General features: G+C 37.1%; 1 protein-coding gene across 3 annotated transcripts in view; it reads right to left on the bottom strand.

The window, feature by feature from the left end:
* The window catches only part of ASAP2 (ArfGAP with SH3 domain, ankyrin repeat and PH domain 2), a 92,439-nt gene that overhangs the window by 33,446 nt on the left and 40,778 nt on the right, over window positions 1–18,215 (bottom strand). For all 3 annotated transcript variants that reach the window (XM_021390454.1, XM_021390455.1, XM_021390456.1), the window contains exons 5-9: window positions 17,202–17,251; window positions 7,068–7,197; window positions 5,353–5,438; window positions 3,718–3,793; window positions 3,129–3,215 (exon numbers count right to left, since the gene is read on the bottom strand). In XM_021390454.1, the coding sequence (XP_021246129.1) occupies window positions 3,129–3,215; window positions 3,718–3,793; window positions 5,353–5,438; window positions 7,068–7,197; window positions 17,202–17,251 (429 nt within the window). The remainder of the gene's footprint in view (window positions 1–3,128; window positions 3,216–3,717; window positions 3,794–5,352; window positions 5,439–7,067; window positions 7,198–17,201; window positions 17,252–18,215) is intronic.

Here is an 18,215-nt window from a genome sequence, read left to right as displayed (position 1 = left end):
AATGGTTTTAAACTCAAGGAGGAAAGGTTTAGATTGGATGTCAGGTGGAAGTTCTTCACAGAGAGAGTGGTGAGGTGCTGGAACAGGCTGCCCAGAGACGCTGTGGATGCTCCGTCCCTGAAGGCATTCAAGATCACGTTGGATGAGGCCGTGGGCAGCCTGGTCTAGTACCAGATCTGGAGGTTGGTGGCCCTGCCTGTGGTGGGGGGGGTTGGAGCTTGATGATCCCCTCCAGCCCAAGCCATTCTATGATTCCATTGGCAAGAGAGATCCTATAAACCTAGCTATCAGACTATTTGAACAAAACAGAGCTTTATAAAGAAGGTACTTTAACTTATACATGGAAAATTTTGGCTATCTTTTTCACAACTCCCATGTAGCAGGCGTTGAAACTGTCCATATCCCTCCTATGCCCAAAGCTGCCAGAAAGCCCTTACAGCTTTCCAAGAGGTTCTCTTGCATTTGCAGTATCCTTGCCAGGACGATTTTTCAGAGAACCATCACCAACTATCTCAGTCCCGCAGAGTCTCCAGCAGATGTATCTGCCAGAACCTCCTGCAGGCAGCCTCTCCTATAGCACAGCTATGAAAAAAATTTAAGACAAAGATTATTCCATTTTGCAGTTGTCTAAAGAGATTGCACATTCTACAAAAGAGGCAGAAGAAGCAGTAGTAGATTTCAATGCTGTCTTGAGGTTACCTTCAATGCTAACTGTTTAGAGTTATGTACTAGCAGAACAGGTCACTCCCATGGGCTGAGGGAGTCCAACAACCCAACTGTCTTGCTTTAGCTTATGCTTGTAGGTAAGGCCTTAACACAGAGGATGCAGGAATGACAGAAGTGAAGGCAATACTGCTCTAATACCCTGACGCTTGTAGGAGCTCTACAGTTTGTAAAAGTTAAAAAATAAAAACAACATATAAATAACCAAGATGGACACACAAAGATCTTTCAAAGAAATTTTCGGTCAAATCACGCTTGAGAAAGTTCTGTGCAGGAGGAAACAATGTATTCAGATACAACAAAAAAGGTTCACTATGAATACTCACGCATTTGTTGTGCTTTGTGTTTTTAAGCAGAAGCATTCAGCAATATTCTATTGTTTCATACATTAAGGCCATTCTAATTAAGAATACATGTGTCTTTAATATCTTGCAAGAACATCAAATCAAGCAACTGGATTTAATTTCCAAAAGAAAGCAAATAGGAAATTACCAATTTTTCCTATAGTAATTTTCCTTCCCAAGAACAATCTTTTTTTTTTTTTTTCCCCTTTTTCTTTTTTTGGTAATACAACAAACAGAAGAGTAGAAAAAAAGAACCACTCTTCTCATACCAACAGAAAAAAAGTTCAGAGGAAAAATCCAGTTTCTTGGAATCTGAATGGAAAGCATGCCAATGATTTTCATTAAGATATAGTAGCACTTACTCTCCTAGACTTCGGTCACAAAATGTAAATGCATTTCAGGAAGGAAAAAGAAATCAGTTATAGTAAAGGAAATTACAATGCAACAAGAATAATAGTAATGGATTGTACAGTAGATTACAGTAGGATTGTTTGGAACCCCATTGATTAATTGATCTTTTCAAACAACTTTAATAAATGTATTACTTTTCATTCTCTTCAGGTAGTATCTAAATTTGAAGGATTAATATATAGCTATTATTGCATAAAGCACTTTCAACTTCTGTTTTCAAGTGCAACAAAAACAGTTCAAGTGATAAACATATTTGGGTTATTAAATTTTTTAGACTGTGAAAAGATGTGTGCTTACCACATCTTCCTTATACGTAAATATCAATATCATTGATAAACAGGTAAATGCAGGGGGTGACATACCCAGCAGTTGTGAAATCCAACCGCTTGTCTTATCTCTCTTAAACAAAGACTCAAACAGAATAGGAAACCTGCTAATGCATGCCTAAATAGCAAAGACTCCTTAATGAGAGTAGGCAGATGATGGCAGATCCACCATGCTTGTTAGGATCACTAGTCTTTCACTACACAGACCTCAAATTTGAATGCTTTTTGCAAATACATACCTCAATGAATTCTAAACGGCAGGCAGGATCTAAGAAAGTGCAAACTGAACAGGACTTTGCACACAATGATAGTTACCAAAAACTTCACGTGACTACTAACAGCACCTCAAAGTGAAGAGCATTTAATGTCTCTCAAGTCATCTGGCTGCCACCTGTAACAGCTAGGAGCCAGCACACACTTAGTGGAAAGATAAAAGTAAGACTGAGACAACAGATGAAGGAAGTCTGAGGTTTACAGACTAAATTATTTTATTTTTCTATTTTTTTTATATTATTGTATTTTATATATTTTTTTATATTATTGTAACCCTCTTCAGAAAGACAATCTGAAAAGGGAGGGGCTTATTCACCCCTTACTCATGGCCCAGCAGCAACGCAAAGGAAGCTGGCTGGCTTTTATTTGTATGAAGAGGATGCACTAGCAATCTGAAACAGAAGTAGAACCAGTGTTTAGGATTAGATTATACAGGAGATGTTTGCTTCCAGATGAGAGCTTGCCAAATAAAATCACTCCAGAATACTTTAACAGCAATCACAACTGAGAATCAAAAAATACTTCACTTGTTAGACTGCTGAACTGATCCAGCTTTTGTACCTTTGAAAAATGGCATCTTGCAGCAGAACAGCAAACTTCGCTGTCACTTTTGCAGGTGGTGACAGAAGTGTTCTGGGATTTGTAGTTCTACATAATCTTTATACATAATCTTTACATGGAATACTTCTGTTAAGTAAGATTATATTAATTGTGTGTCCTTGTGTTGCCAAAGTTCTTTTGTTCTCAATTTGCATAACATAAATACTGCTGCTTGCAGTTAATTCAGAGGCAGTGCATCAATTTTAGTGTTTTGCAACAGTAGTAGTAAAAATAAAATCTTTTGCATACATTAGTCTTATACATTTTAAGTGACAATCGCTTTTTAAAAATATCTTTGTTAGAAACATTCAATATCAGCATCAAAACAAAGATGAATAAACACAAGATATTATACAGCTGACGAAAGTTAAAATAATTCTATTTCAAATACTAACATTAGATTGGAAGTACACAATGGGCATCCAAAGGTTAAATCACTTCATATGCTCACCTCTTTCTGATCAACCTGGAGTGCAGATTTTAAAATATCTCTGAGCTGTGTTAATTGTCTTCTTTCCTCATCTTGTGCTTGTTTTATCTTGAAAGAAGAAAAACACAGGTTAAAAATAACATTATTGTTTTCTTGTCAACAGTTCTTCCAAACTTGCAACTTAATTGGTTCACTTTTCTGAGAACTGTTCAGCAAGAATTAAAACATGAAGAGAAGAGAGACCATGATCAGTTTATTTTCCTTTTTATCTCCAGAAAACTAGATAATGGCTAAGACGTTGCCAGGTTAAGACTTTGATATTGCCTCACTCTGTTCTTGTTTCCTTGTGCTCAGTTTGAAACCATATGTTGTTTTCCACTTAGTCAGTAAACATTTTAGAGTAAGGGCTGTTCCCCTAACATTTTACAGAGGGGGGTCCAGAACTGAAACTAAGGCTCCTGAACATGGTATTAAAACAACATTCTACTCAAAAATCTACCCCAAACCTTAAAACACTATTAAACCAGTCAGCCAACCTGAACAAAAACGTTTACAGTTCTACTGTAAAAAACTCAATTTACAACACAAATGTGAAAGGTTGCTAACTCACCGTATAAAGATCTGTTGAGAGCGTCTCAATTGAAGGCTTGAGACTTTCAACTGCTTTTAACCCATCCTGAAAGAAACTTAAAAAAGAAAAACAAAAAGTAGACTTATTTCTGTTTAAAAAGTTGCCAAAAGGAAAACATGTACATTATTATGCAGTGCCACGAACTTCAAAACTTTTGCTTTTGTTAAGCACTAGAACAGGCTCCCCAGGGAGGTGGTTGAGTCACCATCCCTGAATGTGTTTAAAAACCGTTTGGATGTGGTGCTCAGGGACATGATTTAGCGGTGGGTTGTTAGAGTTAGGGTAGTATGGTTAGGCTGCGGTTGGACTTGATGATCTTGAAGGTCTTTTCCAACCTGAGCAATTTCATGATTCTATGATTTTTAAACATTTCTCTTTTTTGTGCATCTTTGATCAGTTCACATCTTTATTCCCATCACAGCTTATCCTAACATACAAAATCCTCAAGTAGATTCGCAACTGCCACAACCTACTGTCATGTAGGTTTTTCTTACTCTCGCCTCAAACACAGATTCTCATCTCATTTTTTTGAAGACCCAGAATAAGATTTACTGTAGAACAGCAAAAGCTCTAGCAGGTGTAACACAACTGTGACTTCTTGGAGCCCAATGATTTCACACCTGAGGTCATCCTCTCACTAAAGGAAAGCCTACGTTTCCCAAGCATTACTTTACAGCCTATATTCAAACTCAATATGCTACATCATACTTTATCATTTGTATTGGTGTATTTGCACAGTAATATTCTGTATTTCAACATTCAAGTTCTTTAAAAGAATTGAGATTTTAAAAATGAATTCAAACAAACCATGGGTATACAAGTATTTGATTAAAAAAATGATGCCACATTTGCAGTAGTATAATTTCACTCTGGGATGCAGACATGAAAGTGACAATGCAACACAGCATTTGTGTTGCGGAAATTTTATTAAATGGACAGAGGAGATGAGTGACGAAGTACAAGTGAAATTGATTTTAAAGCAACATAGTAATAGAGGGGGGAAAAACCTCCATTGATTCAGACTGGTACTTTAAGATAAAAATTTACTGACTTGAACAGGCAGACAGAAGCTCTTTCAAGTTTAGAGCCATGGCTTTGTTGCCATATTATTGATCTGTAATACTACCATAAGAAGGGAGATCATTCTAATTAGAGCTTTGTGTTTTTTTACTGAGTCCTTCAATTAATTAGAAAGAAGAAGAGTGATTCTTTCAATACTGTTTTATCTCACTGCTCATGCAATTTATTTTCCTTGAGCACAGATTTAATTTAGATCATTGCTACATACACTGAAAAAATAATCCAAATCAAACACGTCAAAACTAATAGACCACTAACTAATTGAGCAAAATAATAGCTCCAATTCAGGAGTAGTTTTTGAAATATGCCAAATTATTCTCTGGCCTTCCTTTGGAACAAGCAATTATATTCTATGGTACTAAAACTCATTAAATGCTTTGGAATGTAATAACAAAAGCAATTTGTCAAAAGATTTCAGCAAGACCAGTTGAATCTTAGATTTTTTTTTTAATAAAAGAAAGAAAAGTATTATGTCCAAAGTTAATACAAAAAATTGCTCCAGTATATAGTGTAGGAATAAAATCTAAAACATACTTGCATTGAGCATGAAAATACTTGATCAGGTTCTGAAGCAAGTCCACTCCTTTTTTAATCTTGATTTCATTGACTTTCAGCAGGTACTGTTAACACAGTAATACACGCAAAAAAAATGGATGATCACTGTTACAGTATTTTTTTTTACATTTCATTTTCAGTTATATTTCAACAAGCTTTAATAATTCCAGATTTAAGAGGCCTAAAAGAATACGCCAAACAGTGGCTCCAAGGGTTAATCACACAAAAGCAATAGTTGTTACTGCTACTTTTTGATACCCTGTGGGGATATTTAACTAGGATTAGTTCAAATTTATCACATCCTTTGTGACTCCTAGTGGAAGCCTTTGTTAAAGGAAGCATAAAACAATCTGTGCAATGAATTAAGGAACCCATTCTGAAATCTAGCAGCCCATCAAGATCTCTCTCTCTCTCTCTCTCTCTCTCACAGATTGTTAAATCCATTGCCAAATAGATGTCAGAAGAAAGCAGCTCACTCAAAAAAAAAAAAAAGTGAGGGAATATTTTAACCAGTTTTTTAAAATCTGCCTTCTAATTTTATCATTTTCTCTATTAGTTCCTTATACACATTTATGACAAAAAACATAGGTTAGCACAAGATTTAAAACTGGTATTCAAGGCAGCTGCTTTTAAATCTGTTGGCACATTAACCAAAACAAAGACTCCTTTTACTACTACTCATTTTACTCTCAAAGGTAACTAAGCATAATCTCTTTCTAAAAATCAGAAAAAAATAGAGGATACACTTCAGCCACTCCACATTTAAGGTAATTTTAGAGATTTCACCCTGCATTTCATTATCACTACAATCGGCTGAAATGAATTCCTCCTTTACTGTGACACATGAAAACAGAAGCATCTGTTCCAGGCTGTTTCTTGCAAATGACACAGATGGGCAATTAGTCGGCAAAATCCCTATATTTATTGAGTATTCAAAATCAGCTTTGAATACTTTATTCTGACTCTGTACAGGTATATGAAGTTTTTCTACTAAAGATCAGCATGTGCAGTTACCAAAACTGGTATTCAAGGCAACTGCTATTAAAACTATGTCGGCATATAGGTAAAATTACCTTTAGTCATTATTATTAAAAACAAAAGAAACATCCATAGTGTATTTTTGACTTAGTGCATTTCAAGAACAAACAACCTCAGCTTCCAGTGATGGAGCCTTATGCATCTTTAAATGAATCAAACCAAAAATATCTGCATCAGATTTAACATTACAAAGACCAAAATCACAAAGATTTCAAAGCGGCAGCATACTGAACCATCCTGAAAGACAACCGAATTCCAGCCTTAGCATTTTTTTTCCAGGACCAGCCCAATAGAGTGCTGAACTGGAGCCCTTCCTCACATAACGCTGCAACAGCTGGCGGTGTAGGGAACAATGCAAAGAGTGATCTAGGGCTTAAAATAACTTCGAGTGAAGTAGGAGTGTAGAGGTATATTTATCATCATTTCTTAGTCTTTAACTGAGCTTTGCACTGCTTATTCTAAAACTTACTTGTATGTGAAACTAGAAAATTTACTGCAAAGTTAGCACATCAGGATAGAAAAATGTACTTTAGCAACTTAAGTCTACTACAGTCTTGTTACTGTTAACATCGCATTTTCCCTGAAATAATTATACTTTTCAAAGTGTTCCTAAAATTTTTTTGGTAGAACAAGATGAATTTCACATTGAATCTTACCTCACACATCTGTAACTGGAAGAACCTTCTTTCTTTCTCCATCTCCTCTGCAATTTCAGCACCACTTATTTCTGTACGGATCATCCCATGCAGCTTAGCATGCTCTTTTTTCTCCTTCTCTATTTTTGTCCTATAAGGCGAAGAATCAGTCAGTGAAGTGTGAAATTCAAAGCCTCTCAGGAAATCTGATTATTCACAAAGTCTACTGACAGATGCAGAGCCAGTCTTGCAGCTTTGCAAAGACTTACTTCCAGATGCCATTCATTTGAAATTTGACAATGACTAAAGATCAGCAATGACAAGGAGAAGCTGAAATCTAATTCAATCATCTGTTAAAATAATTTCCTGACATACTCTAAAGGAAGATACTAAGTTAGAGAAGGATACTAACTTCTTGCATTGAAGAAAAAAATTCAGCAACTTAATAGTCCTACAGCTGCAATTAAAATTCATGCTTAATCCCAGCTGACCAAACACTGGTTAACGGAGTTCAATTATGTCACCAGATTTATTGAGTCTTGCCTGTCATCAAGTCATCTTCTATATATACAGGGTTTCCTAAGCCAAAATCACATTTGCCATCTCTACTTCCTACTGAGCCAGCTGGCACCGGGAATGCCGGCCAGCCGGCTGTGTTGCAGACTTCAAAGTCTGCCAGACCAGCTGTCCTAATTCCCTAAAAGTTTCCACGATGTTTTCCAAGAGCTCTGAATAAAAAAAGGGTTCTCCTGGAGAATGTAAATGAAGAGCTGATGCCCATCATGCAGGAGAACTCCCCTACATACATTTCTGCATTCATTATTCTTCCTATTATTGCTAAAAACAGCGAGTAATTATATTAGCCAGATAGACCATCATAATATGGAAAATAATACTAACAGATGAAAAAAGAAGAGTGTTTGCTTTCTGGAGAAAGACTTAGTTTGTCATGTGCACAGCTTAGAAGCAGAAAATTCTGCAAAGGGCTTCCTGAGGAAATGCTGTACTGCTTTGGGACAGGAGGAAGCATTATACAGGAATCCAGGAAGCAGACGAGAGGTACAAACAACACACAGACTGTCACACCTCCTCTTGGGCAGTCAATTGTCTCCCAGTTCTCTCTCTGAAGAGACGATGTGTCTCAAGTGCCCTCTTAACCTGATGTTAACATTGCCCAATATATTCTTACACAACAGTATATTCAGCCTTTCTCAAGAATGAGAAATTATGTCCTCTTATGCCTCAAGCAGCAACGGAAAACTAGAATTAATCCCATTAATCTCATCCCATAACATTCCCACAGGGAAACATTGAGTGGCAATCCAGAAAGCCCCATTTCTCTCTCATTACTGGCAGGCACAGCGGAGACAATCCCTTATAGTATTTCAGCAGTCAGCACATCCAGCCAACATTACACTCTTTCTCAGCACATCAAGTTCTACAGGAAAGAGATGTTCTGAGGAAAGCTCCTCTCCTTTGAAATAAATATTCTCAGAGTCTTCGTTTGCCTGAGGAGAAACGCGATTCCGGAGTGTTCTATTTTAATAAAAAAATGTCTATACTCTTATCAACTTACTGCCAAATATGCCATTTTGTAACCACAGAAAATGGAAACCAAACAAAAGAATTAACCGGACACCAACTGTGAACATGGATAACACCACTCCAGTAAGAGTCACAGAGAACGGTAAATATGCAGCTCCCTTCCAGCACACCAGGTTGAAAGTTTACATGGTATGATACTTGACAGTTCTAAAAAAGCCAAAACTCAGAGAAATGATTCAGGACAGTTCTAGTTCTCTTAGTTTCCACGTTCACTTAACAATTCATGGCCAACGAATTCAGTGAAATGTGATCCAAATTCAATAACCACCAATTACTAGTCGTTTTGTTGTTTGTACAGAGTACTTGAACAAAGGTTGATGTAACCACTCCCCAAATTAAAAGTGTCATAACATGTCATTAACATGTCATAAGGTGTTTCTGAGTATCAATTAAATCAAAAGACAACTAACTGCTAAAGAGTCAAACAATAAGCACAATATTATAGTATACATTGCGTTCAGAAACTGAATTCCTTTTAAACAACAGGCTAGACGTGGCTGGAAGAGTCCTGTCTACTCTTTAGAAGATAAACATATTCTCACAAGTGTATGGTAATTAAACCAAACCCAAAGCATGCCAACATTTATCAACTAATTTGGATAAACAAGACATCCTTGAGGCCACTTGCTGCAGCTTCATTTGCATTTCTGTAGCAGCTAGAAGTTTCCACAATGGAAATGGGAAGCTGGATCTGGAAACAAACTTAGAGGCCAGGCACCTGCCACAAGGCAGCACTTTGGAGGAAGAGGCACCGTGGCTTCACCAACTTTTGTGGTGCTTTAGAACAACAGAAACTAAACTCTTGGTGACAAGTACCAGAGGTACATGTACTCACGGCTGCATTTCCTTATAATTTATGCTTTCCATCTCCAGTGACCTTTTCAGCTTTGTAATTCAGAATTTAACCTGTTGGTCTGCTACAGTAACGCGCCACTTCCGTTCTGACTGGTGCTACAAGACACTTGGTTTCTAGGCAAGCAAAGAGACCAGCAATGCAGTGTTGCATGCAGATCTCCCGGGTGCAAGGTTTAGTTGCTTTTCCTATCATACTTCAAAGGTCAAGTCAGGGTCTGGCAGCATCAAATGTTCCTGCACTGTGATGTTAACTAAATCCTTCTGGAAAAGACAGTTTTATAATGTATCATTGTGGGATTTCCAAACATTGAGGCACATTCCAGTTTTCCAGGCAGATCAAGGAAGCAAAATAAAGAAGAAAATACAGAAAGCTCTAGGAAAATCTTTTAGGATCAATAAAAGGCAAGCATTTTGCAAAACTACTGTTCTTGAAGCTCATGCTTCAACTGCATATATAGACTTCGCTATGATTTAAATCCGAGCATCCTTAAGACCATTTACAAGACAGGTGCACATGACTAATAGACAATGAGCTCAGACACGTGTAACAGACAAGTACACCTGAAATACAGGAGGAAGAATTCTAACAAAAAAGTAGGTCAGATACAAAATAAATGGCCTCACTCATTCAAATATCACTGTATGACTATTCGTGAAACTCCAATTCAAGAAACAACTGTTTTTCAGTATAAACTTCAACTTCAATTCTACTCCACATTATGACATAAACAAAGTAGGCTTTATTATTGTTATTATTATTTAAGAATATTACTCTTTGACCAACCTAAGGCAGGTATTTACTTCCAGCCCAGGAACAAGGGTAAAAAAATGCAGCACCCTGAGCAGAGGCAGCATCAGCAAGCTGGCAGGACCTATGTCTTTCTTCCTCTCCTTCCCTGTACCTGTACAGCAGTAAGCCAAGCTGAGTCTAGGTATATAGGTGCAGAACACTGGCAATAGCACCTGGAAGGTGCCTTATGTACTTGCTTTAAAAGAAAACACAAAAGAAGTATTGACGATCGATGAATATCAATGGCCTACTGAGTCAAGTTAGAAATCTAAAGAAGTAATTTGAGAACAGCTTGCAAAATTTTCAGATATAATTTTTAAATATTGTTTAAAAATGAGTTTAATATACTGGAAAGATCATTTAATTACAAAGCTATGTTGACATCTTTACAGAAGACTATAGTAAGAACTTGTTCATTCTCCTGTGGACTTGGCTCAAAAACCATTCATTAATGATATCTACATATGAGAGCCTGCATTTCTGCACAGCGATCTAACACACCTCAGACCACTGCCTTGATCCTACAATCCCATAAGCACATTCAAATAACTTGTTTTATTCACTTAAATGTGCATAACAGACTTCATGTCCAGCTTTCCAAGGCAGAATGGCAAAGGAGGAAAGGGAGTAAGCCTTCCCAAGAAAAGCTTGCTAGTTTTCAATAAGCTTTTATTTTTAATAGAATTAACACAATGCTTACTAGCACAGGACTTCTGAAGAGAATATACATTCAGAGGCCTAAAACAAAGTCAACTTTATTAGACGAAAAAATTAACATTTTTTTTCTTTTCAGGAAAGACAGGTTTGTGTCTGGGATACTGACATTACTACACAGCTAAAAAAAGGAGTAAATAATGTGCTTCAGGAAGTTTATCGTTCTGTCTCCTGTGCAGAAGTGATACAATATCTGCCTCAAAATCTACCGCAAGAGGACTGATCAAACTAAACAATGTGGGTGAAATCTGGCTCACTGCCTTGGTGAATGCGGTCTGTCTGCTGGAAGTATGAGCAGTTTTACGACATGTACTCTCTCCCCATATGCTGTCTCAGTGTGTCTGCCATTAGTGTTTAAGTACATGGAGGAAAGAAACTGCCTCATAACAAGCAGAGCCCAGTTTGCACCAATTCCAGTCAGAGGAGAGGATGCATTCATCCCACTGCAGTCCCAGAGCGGCAGGCAGCACTGTCCAGCTCTCAGAGGCTGAAGAACGATTAACTGAGGCCTTTTTAGCTAGCTTAAAGCTTTAAAAACATTTAACAACCTTTAGAACTACACATGAAGCATGCTAATGATGGATGGTGAGGAAAGATGAATTATTCCTCAATGTCAGCTAAGGATATTCCTATTTTTTTCCTACGGTTGGCTAGCATAAAGCTTTGGGTTACTTGCTCCTCTTACTCCCTTTTTCAAGAACAGTTCCAACAAAACGAGTTACGTCAGTTAAGGTGATCTTGAGGAAAACACTCTGAGAACTTGGGTATGTACAAAGGAAGAGTCAATAAAAAATAATTAACATTGATGGATGGTGATCTAAGAGTTTAAGAATGGATCTCAACATTACTGTCCCAAACAAGACTACATACATAAACAATTTTCAAACAGAATTTCACACAGTCTTAAGAAGCAGCTCAGAAATTATTATGGAGAAAAAAAAAAAAAAAAAGCATTTTTTTGAATGAATTTCTTTTCAAGTAAGTCACATTTGGGAGTACTAATGCTCAATATCATCAAAAATGCGCAAGTAAAAGATGAGATACGGAGGCAAACTGGCTGTCCTATAACGAAGAATCAGAACAACTCTGTTTATTGAGCTAAAGAACTGTTTAAGAATCTCCTTATCAAGACAGAAATCAGGATGAAGGTATTGTCACTTCTCAATACACAACAAAAATATGGCTTTGCTATTTGATGATTAGCTTCACAGGTTTGTACTTGTGACTGGGAAACGCAGGCCAGTGGTATGATTTTAAGCATAAGATAAACAGAGTTAGGCAGAAAAAGCTGCTTAGAATCCAAAGGGAAAAAAAAAGAAAGGGGAAAAAAAAGGAAAAAAAAAGATGCAACAGAAGTATCACTAGAAAAGACAGCTAACTAAGCATAATTCCAGTACTGGCTTTAGGCACAGTCCAAACAAGGCATCATCTAAGGTAACAGACTGAAATACACTGAGGAAACCTCTAGCTGTCAGTACCACAGATTGAGGTTAGCAGAGACAATTCTGCATTTACTCAATGCTACGGATGACCAAAATGCACAGATACAGAGAAGTTCAGATCCATTTGAGATGGCCACAGAATCAAAACAGTTATTTTCTCTAAAAACCTCAGAGGCATATATAATTGCAACCCCAGCAACTCAGAAAAACCTCACTGTTTTCATATGTGCAAAATTTAGTAGATGACAAAGCTGATCTCAACAAATTCAGGCTTAAATCAATGTTCTCACCTCAGCTTGAAAATCACACCACTAAAATTCCAGTATTTGTAAAGGCCAAGCTAAACAGTGACAGCTGGGACCATTTTAGCTTATCTGGAAACTCAACTTCCACACAAGACGGTCTGATAAATCCCACTGGCCTCCTGGAGGGGGGTCTGGGAAGTTCTATTCTGAATTTAGTTGGTAACTTTCTTGGTCGAAGTGATGCAGATTGCACTGAAAAAATAATATTTCCTGACTGCCAAACTTAAGCCGCAAAAAGCTGTCATAAAACAACCACCATAAAAAAAAAATCATAAAGAAGACCTTTGAAGAATTTGCCTGTACATGGTATTCCCAGGCTCTCTATCCCAAGCCTCAAGCAGATGATCCTTTGGTCTTGATCAAAGTGAAGGAGTCCAACAGGCTAGACAAACAGCTTTAAACTCTAGACTACTGATGTGGAGCTTTTATGTAACTGCTTAAAAAGCTGGCAGTTAAAAACATGGCAACCATACCAGCCAGCCACCCGGAAATATCACAGAAAATGGTAATGGATCTGAAAGAATTTCCTGATGAACATATGCTACCCTCAGCTTTTTTCTTTTTTTTAATATGCTAAATAAACTGCAGCATAAGTGGTTTATAAATAAGCATTGTTAAGGAGACGTGTTTTATTCGTTAAAAAATTTTGCAAAAACTATGGAGGTAACTTGGAAAGAAGTATCTCCAAGAACTATCTCCTTACACTGCAAAAGGATATGTTCAGAATAAAAAATGAAGTGTCTTAATTAAAAGCAAAGTCAGAAAGCAGAGTTTTTAAAAGACAGTTACTTGAAAGGAAAAAACATAATTAAATCTTGTGATCTCATATGTTGGATCCAATCCCACAGACAGAAAATAAATACAAGGCCAACATCACATCTTCACGTGCTAATGTAACAATGTACACAACAACTTTTCCTGTATCTACTGTCCTTAAACTCAAATGAGATTCAATGCATTTCCCATGGGCATTTTTATTTCTCAAGTGCTCAAGTTGCTTGTTTGTTTAAAAAGGAAAAAAAAGGAAAATATTTCTAGCGTGACTCTGAAACAAACCAGTTGCTACTAGGACCAAACTGAGGATCAAAGTACAAACCCTTACATCACTCTAACATGCTCATGCTGGTGAATATTCTATTCCACTAGGAACAGTGTTCTTGATATATGCCTCAGCAGCCTGCAATTGTATTTATTTTAAATTCTGCACATAAGCTTTGTGGGATGTCACTATGAATGAGTTCTACATAATTAACCAAGCTTTCAGATCCAGTAATCAGGCACAGGTAGATAGTATCAGGCTAAATTACAAAGCTGTTCTTTATGGCCCATCCTCAGAGACAAACTACTGCCAAGGGCGATGGTTAGAAATCTTAATTATTTCAATAGCTGAAAATTGGCATGGCACCAAACAGGACTGTTTGCTGGTATTAAAAAAAAACATTAAGCACTGGAGCCATCATAGTCTTGGCATAGTTACAAGTTCCAAGGATTCAGACTGGAGGTTTATCTTAATGTTTCAGAATGTCTTACTATGAAAATCCTGCTGTAGCTAGGCAGTTTCAAAATTATAGCACCACTAAGGTCCTCCTAAAAAATCAAGCCTGGAAAGCAGTAATTAGACCATTTTCATTGCTATTCTCAAAAGAAATAATGAGATTTAGCTAATTTGCTAAGCTTGTTGCTTTTGTCAATAAACAGCCTATGGAAATCAATTCTGAAGCCTGCTGCACATGAATTCAGATGGGTCAACTCAGTAGGCACCAGAGAACCGTTACAACGCTGTGCAACTGGAAGATAAATTAAAAAATGGTGCTAAATTCTCAGTTCATCTAGGCAGCCAGGGATCTGCTGAAAGATATTTTTGTTAAAACAACGGGATACTCCTGGAGCTGTATTACCAGAAATCATCTGATACCTGTGGAGCTGATGACCTCAGAAGATCAAAGATGTTTGCTGGATAGCTAAGTCACAACCCAAGTAATATTGGAAGAAGGAATAAAACCCCCATGAAATTCTACTTCAGGGACTACCAGCTGTGCCAACACAACTGACTTGGTCAAACCAGGAAGCATATCTATTCCTGACATAGGGCAACTGTTTCAATGTCTGAACCACTGGAGTAATGCTTAACAGCAAAGAATGAATGGAAATTGTGTGCTTAAGTTTGTGGTTGGAGCAGGGAACCAAAAGCACTTGCCGAAGACTTTCTGCATCCAGTTCTGAGCCCCCCAACACAAAAAGGACATAAAGCTGTTGGAGGGGGTCCGGTCCAGAGGAGGGTCACAAAGATGATAAGAGGGCTAGAGCACTTCCCCTACGAAGACAGGCTGAGAGAGCTGGGGCTCTTCAGCCTGGAGAAAAGAAGGCTCCGAGGAGACCTTGTAGTGGCTGTCCAGTACTTGAAGAGGGCCTATAGGAAAGCTGGGGAGGGATTTTGCGTAAGGGAATGTAGCAGTAGGACAAGGGGAAATGGCTTTAAACTGGAAGAGTGGAGATTTAGACTGGGTATTAGGAAGAAATTCTTTACTGTGAGGCTGGTGAGACACGGGAACAGGCTGCCCAGAGAGGTTGTGGATGCCCCCTCCCTGGAGGCCTTCAAGGCCAGGCTGGATGGGGCTGTGAGCAACCTGGTCTACTGGGAGATGTCCCTACCTATAGCAGGGGGTTGGAACCAGATGATCTTAAAGGCCCCTTCCAACCCAAACCATTCTATGATTCTATGAGAGTGCAGAATACAACAGAGGATGAACGGTTCTACATCCCTGTGGAAGTCTGGGCAAGTTCCCCAGCTGCAACAGATGCCTGCCTCATCGATGTGATACGGGATGGGGTCTCTACAAACCCTGACTCAACTGGAGAAGAAAGGGTTGATGCTACCCTTCCCCCACCCACATGTGCACAAATGCTGAATCCCACCTACTCCCACCTCACATGCAAACAACAGACACATATGCGAAGTATCTCCTTTTTGCAGTAAATAAAAAGAACTATGACTCAACAGTCAGGTGTGTACCTGCCACCTTAAATTAAAAGACCACAGACTACACTGGAACCAAGAGTGGTGATGCGGATTTTCCTTACCCATCTACCCAGCCTCTCCTTTCATGCTAGATTAAAATGTTACACAAAGCATATCATCATAGCTTATCACCAATAAGGTGTGGATATATAAATATACATATATATACCCAGTGTCTTATGCTAACTATTGTAGCGTGATACAAATAAACATTTAATTGATTGTTTGGTGTCATTTCACCTTAATTTAGCCCAAGGGAGTTTCAAAACCTCAACAACCCTGATCTGACTGGGTCATGACAGGTACCAAAATTAATTCTGCTTGATCTTAGGTATCAAGCTTTGTTGACTCATTTGATTCATTTAGCCAGATATAAAAATATGTTATTAAAACATATTATTTTATATATATAATATATATAATATAACATATATATGTTAAAACATATTATTAAAACATATATTATGGCTATTTAAACATCTTATCATACATCTTCAAACAAGTTTTATTGTGCCAGACACACAATATGAGACAGATGACAAGAGCTATATAGGTATTCATTCACTTCTAGTACACAGTACACAGTACACCTGATAAGAGCATCCAAACTCAGCATGAAATGCAGAAAACATTCAAATGTTTAAATAAACTGCAGAAATTAAATATTGTGAAGGTTTGTAGTACTGGACTGATTACGAACCACACAGAATTTTGGAGCTGTATCAGTGAACAAGCTTATCCCCACACCATCCTTAGCACTTTGTTGCTATGCGCTAAAGGCTCACTAAGGTCTTCCTAGAGACCTCAGCACTGGACAGTCTCATAAAATGTGCTAGGGCCAGAGCCATTACAGACTCATTACAAACGTTTTAAGTTATCAAATCCTGAACTAAATCTTGGCTTGTATATACCTGACTTTTTTTAAAGACAACTGAAAACACACAGTCATTTCTTCTGCGCTCTTCAGACTAAAGAAACTCGCTAATTATAGTGAATTAGTCCATGAAGAGAAGAAAAAAATAACAACAAATCCTTAAAATTGCATCAAGAAGTATAATTATGTTGCTATACTTTTTGTAGTTTTATTGGAAACTACTGACAATTTTAAATACATATATTCCAATTAAAATAAAACATTCCCAGTTGAAGTAGGAGATTATGCTGATTACTTAGAACTTCATTAAGCAAACAAGTCTATCAGAGATACTAACTGTCATGGCATTTAAAAAAAAAAGGAAAATATTTACTCATGAAGTAAGCTGTATATTACAGAATTACAGAATTTCAAATGATTATGCCTATACTTATATTTCCACTCAGATAAAAACCTTCCCAGCTAGGACTTCTGCCTGGAACCATATTACTAAATAATAACCTCCTTAGATTTCAATTATACTTTCATATAAAAGACTGAAATATACATACACTTTAGTTTCATAGTCCTTCCAAGCTTTGTCAAAGGGCTTTTTCAGGTCCTGTCAAGACCAAAAAGAAATAATAATGCAGTTACTTATTTACATGAAGAATACTACAGATATAAATATGAATCTATGCCACTTGCAGCGCCTACTGGAACAAAGAATTCTGCTTGTTCTCGCAAAGCTCACATAAGGATTGTGTAAATGCAATCTCGTACATGGGATTAATACTTTCACATTTTTATAAGCATCTCTAGGAGTCTATATGAGTTAGATTTTTCAACAATATTAAAGCAGCATTTGATTGTTTTCTCAAGGCAGGAACATGGGTATTAAGTACACTTTTTCTGACACAGAAAAACTGAAGAAAAAGAGGAGCAAAACACACTAAGCAATCAACAGAAAGGTCATAAGTGTATAAATAATCACAGGTGTATAAATAATCGTTTCATCCTTCAGTAACATACAAAGACCATTTTTAGTCTGTGTACATCTTCTTCTTCCTTCAGTGCCCTAGAACAATAGCTGCCAGTTGCTTCCTGTTTGCTCAGCAGTAAATGAAGTGTAAGCCAAATACATTTGCTGGCTATGGGCTTTGAAATTTATTATAAACATATCATCATTAGAGTTCTAAGTTATTATTATTTCAAATAGGAAATATCTCCAGGGCACAAGTAGCCTTTCTTCAGAAAAGCAGTATGTTCATTCAGTGCTTTTCTTAAAAAGGTATGTTTAGAGTGCTAAACATATATACTAATAAAAATTCTTCATTTTTAAGTGCTATCCACTTTCAACTAAGTAAATATCTATAAATTAATAATTCTTACAACTCCTTCTCTGCTAATCTTCTATATCTCAGGACTGTTTTTAAAGGTTCCAAATGTTTTGTATATGTAGTCAACAGCATGCTGTATTTGAAACCACAAACAGAAGGGACGACTCAATTCATAATAAAAAATAATTCTCTTGTTTATTAATAAGTCTTATATCAAATAAGATTAAAATAATACATTAGCTAAAT

This window comes from Numida meleagris, chromosome 3, assembly GCF_002078875.1.
Source record: "Numida meleagris isolate 19003 breed g44 Domestic line chromosome 3, NumMel1.0, whole genome shotgun sequence".
In the NCBI taxonomy this organism is placed as follows: Eukaryota; Metazoa; Chordata; class Aves; order Galliformes; family Numididae; genus Numida; species Numida meleagris.
Note: the sequence above shows the minus strand (reverse complement) of the source record. Positions and strands in the feature narration are given on the sequence as shown.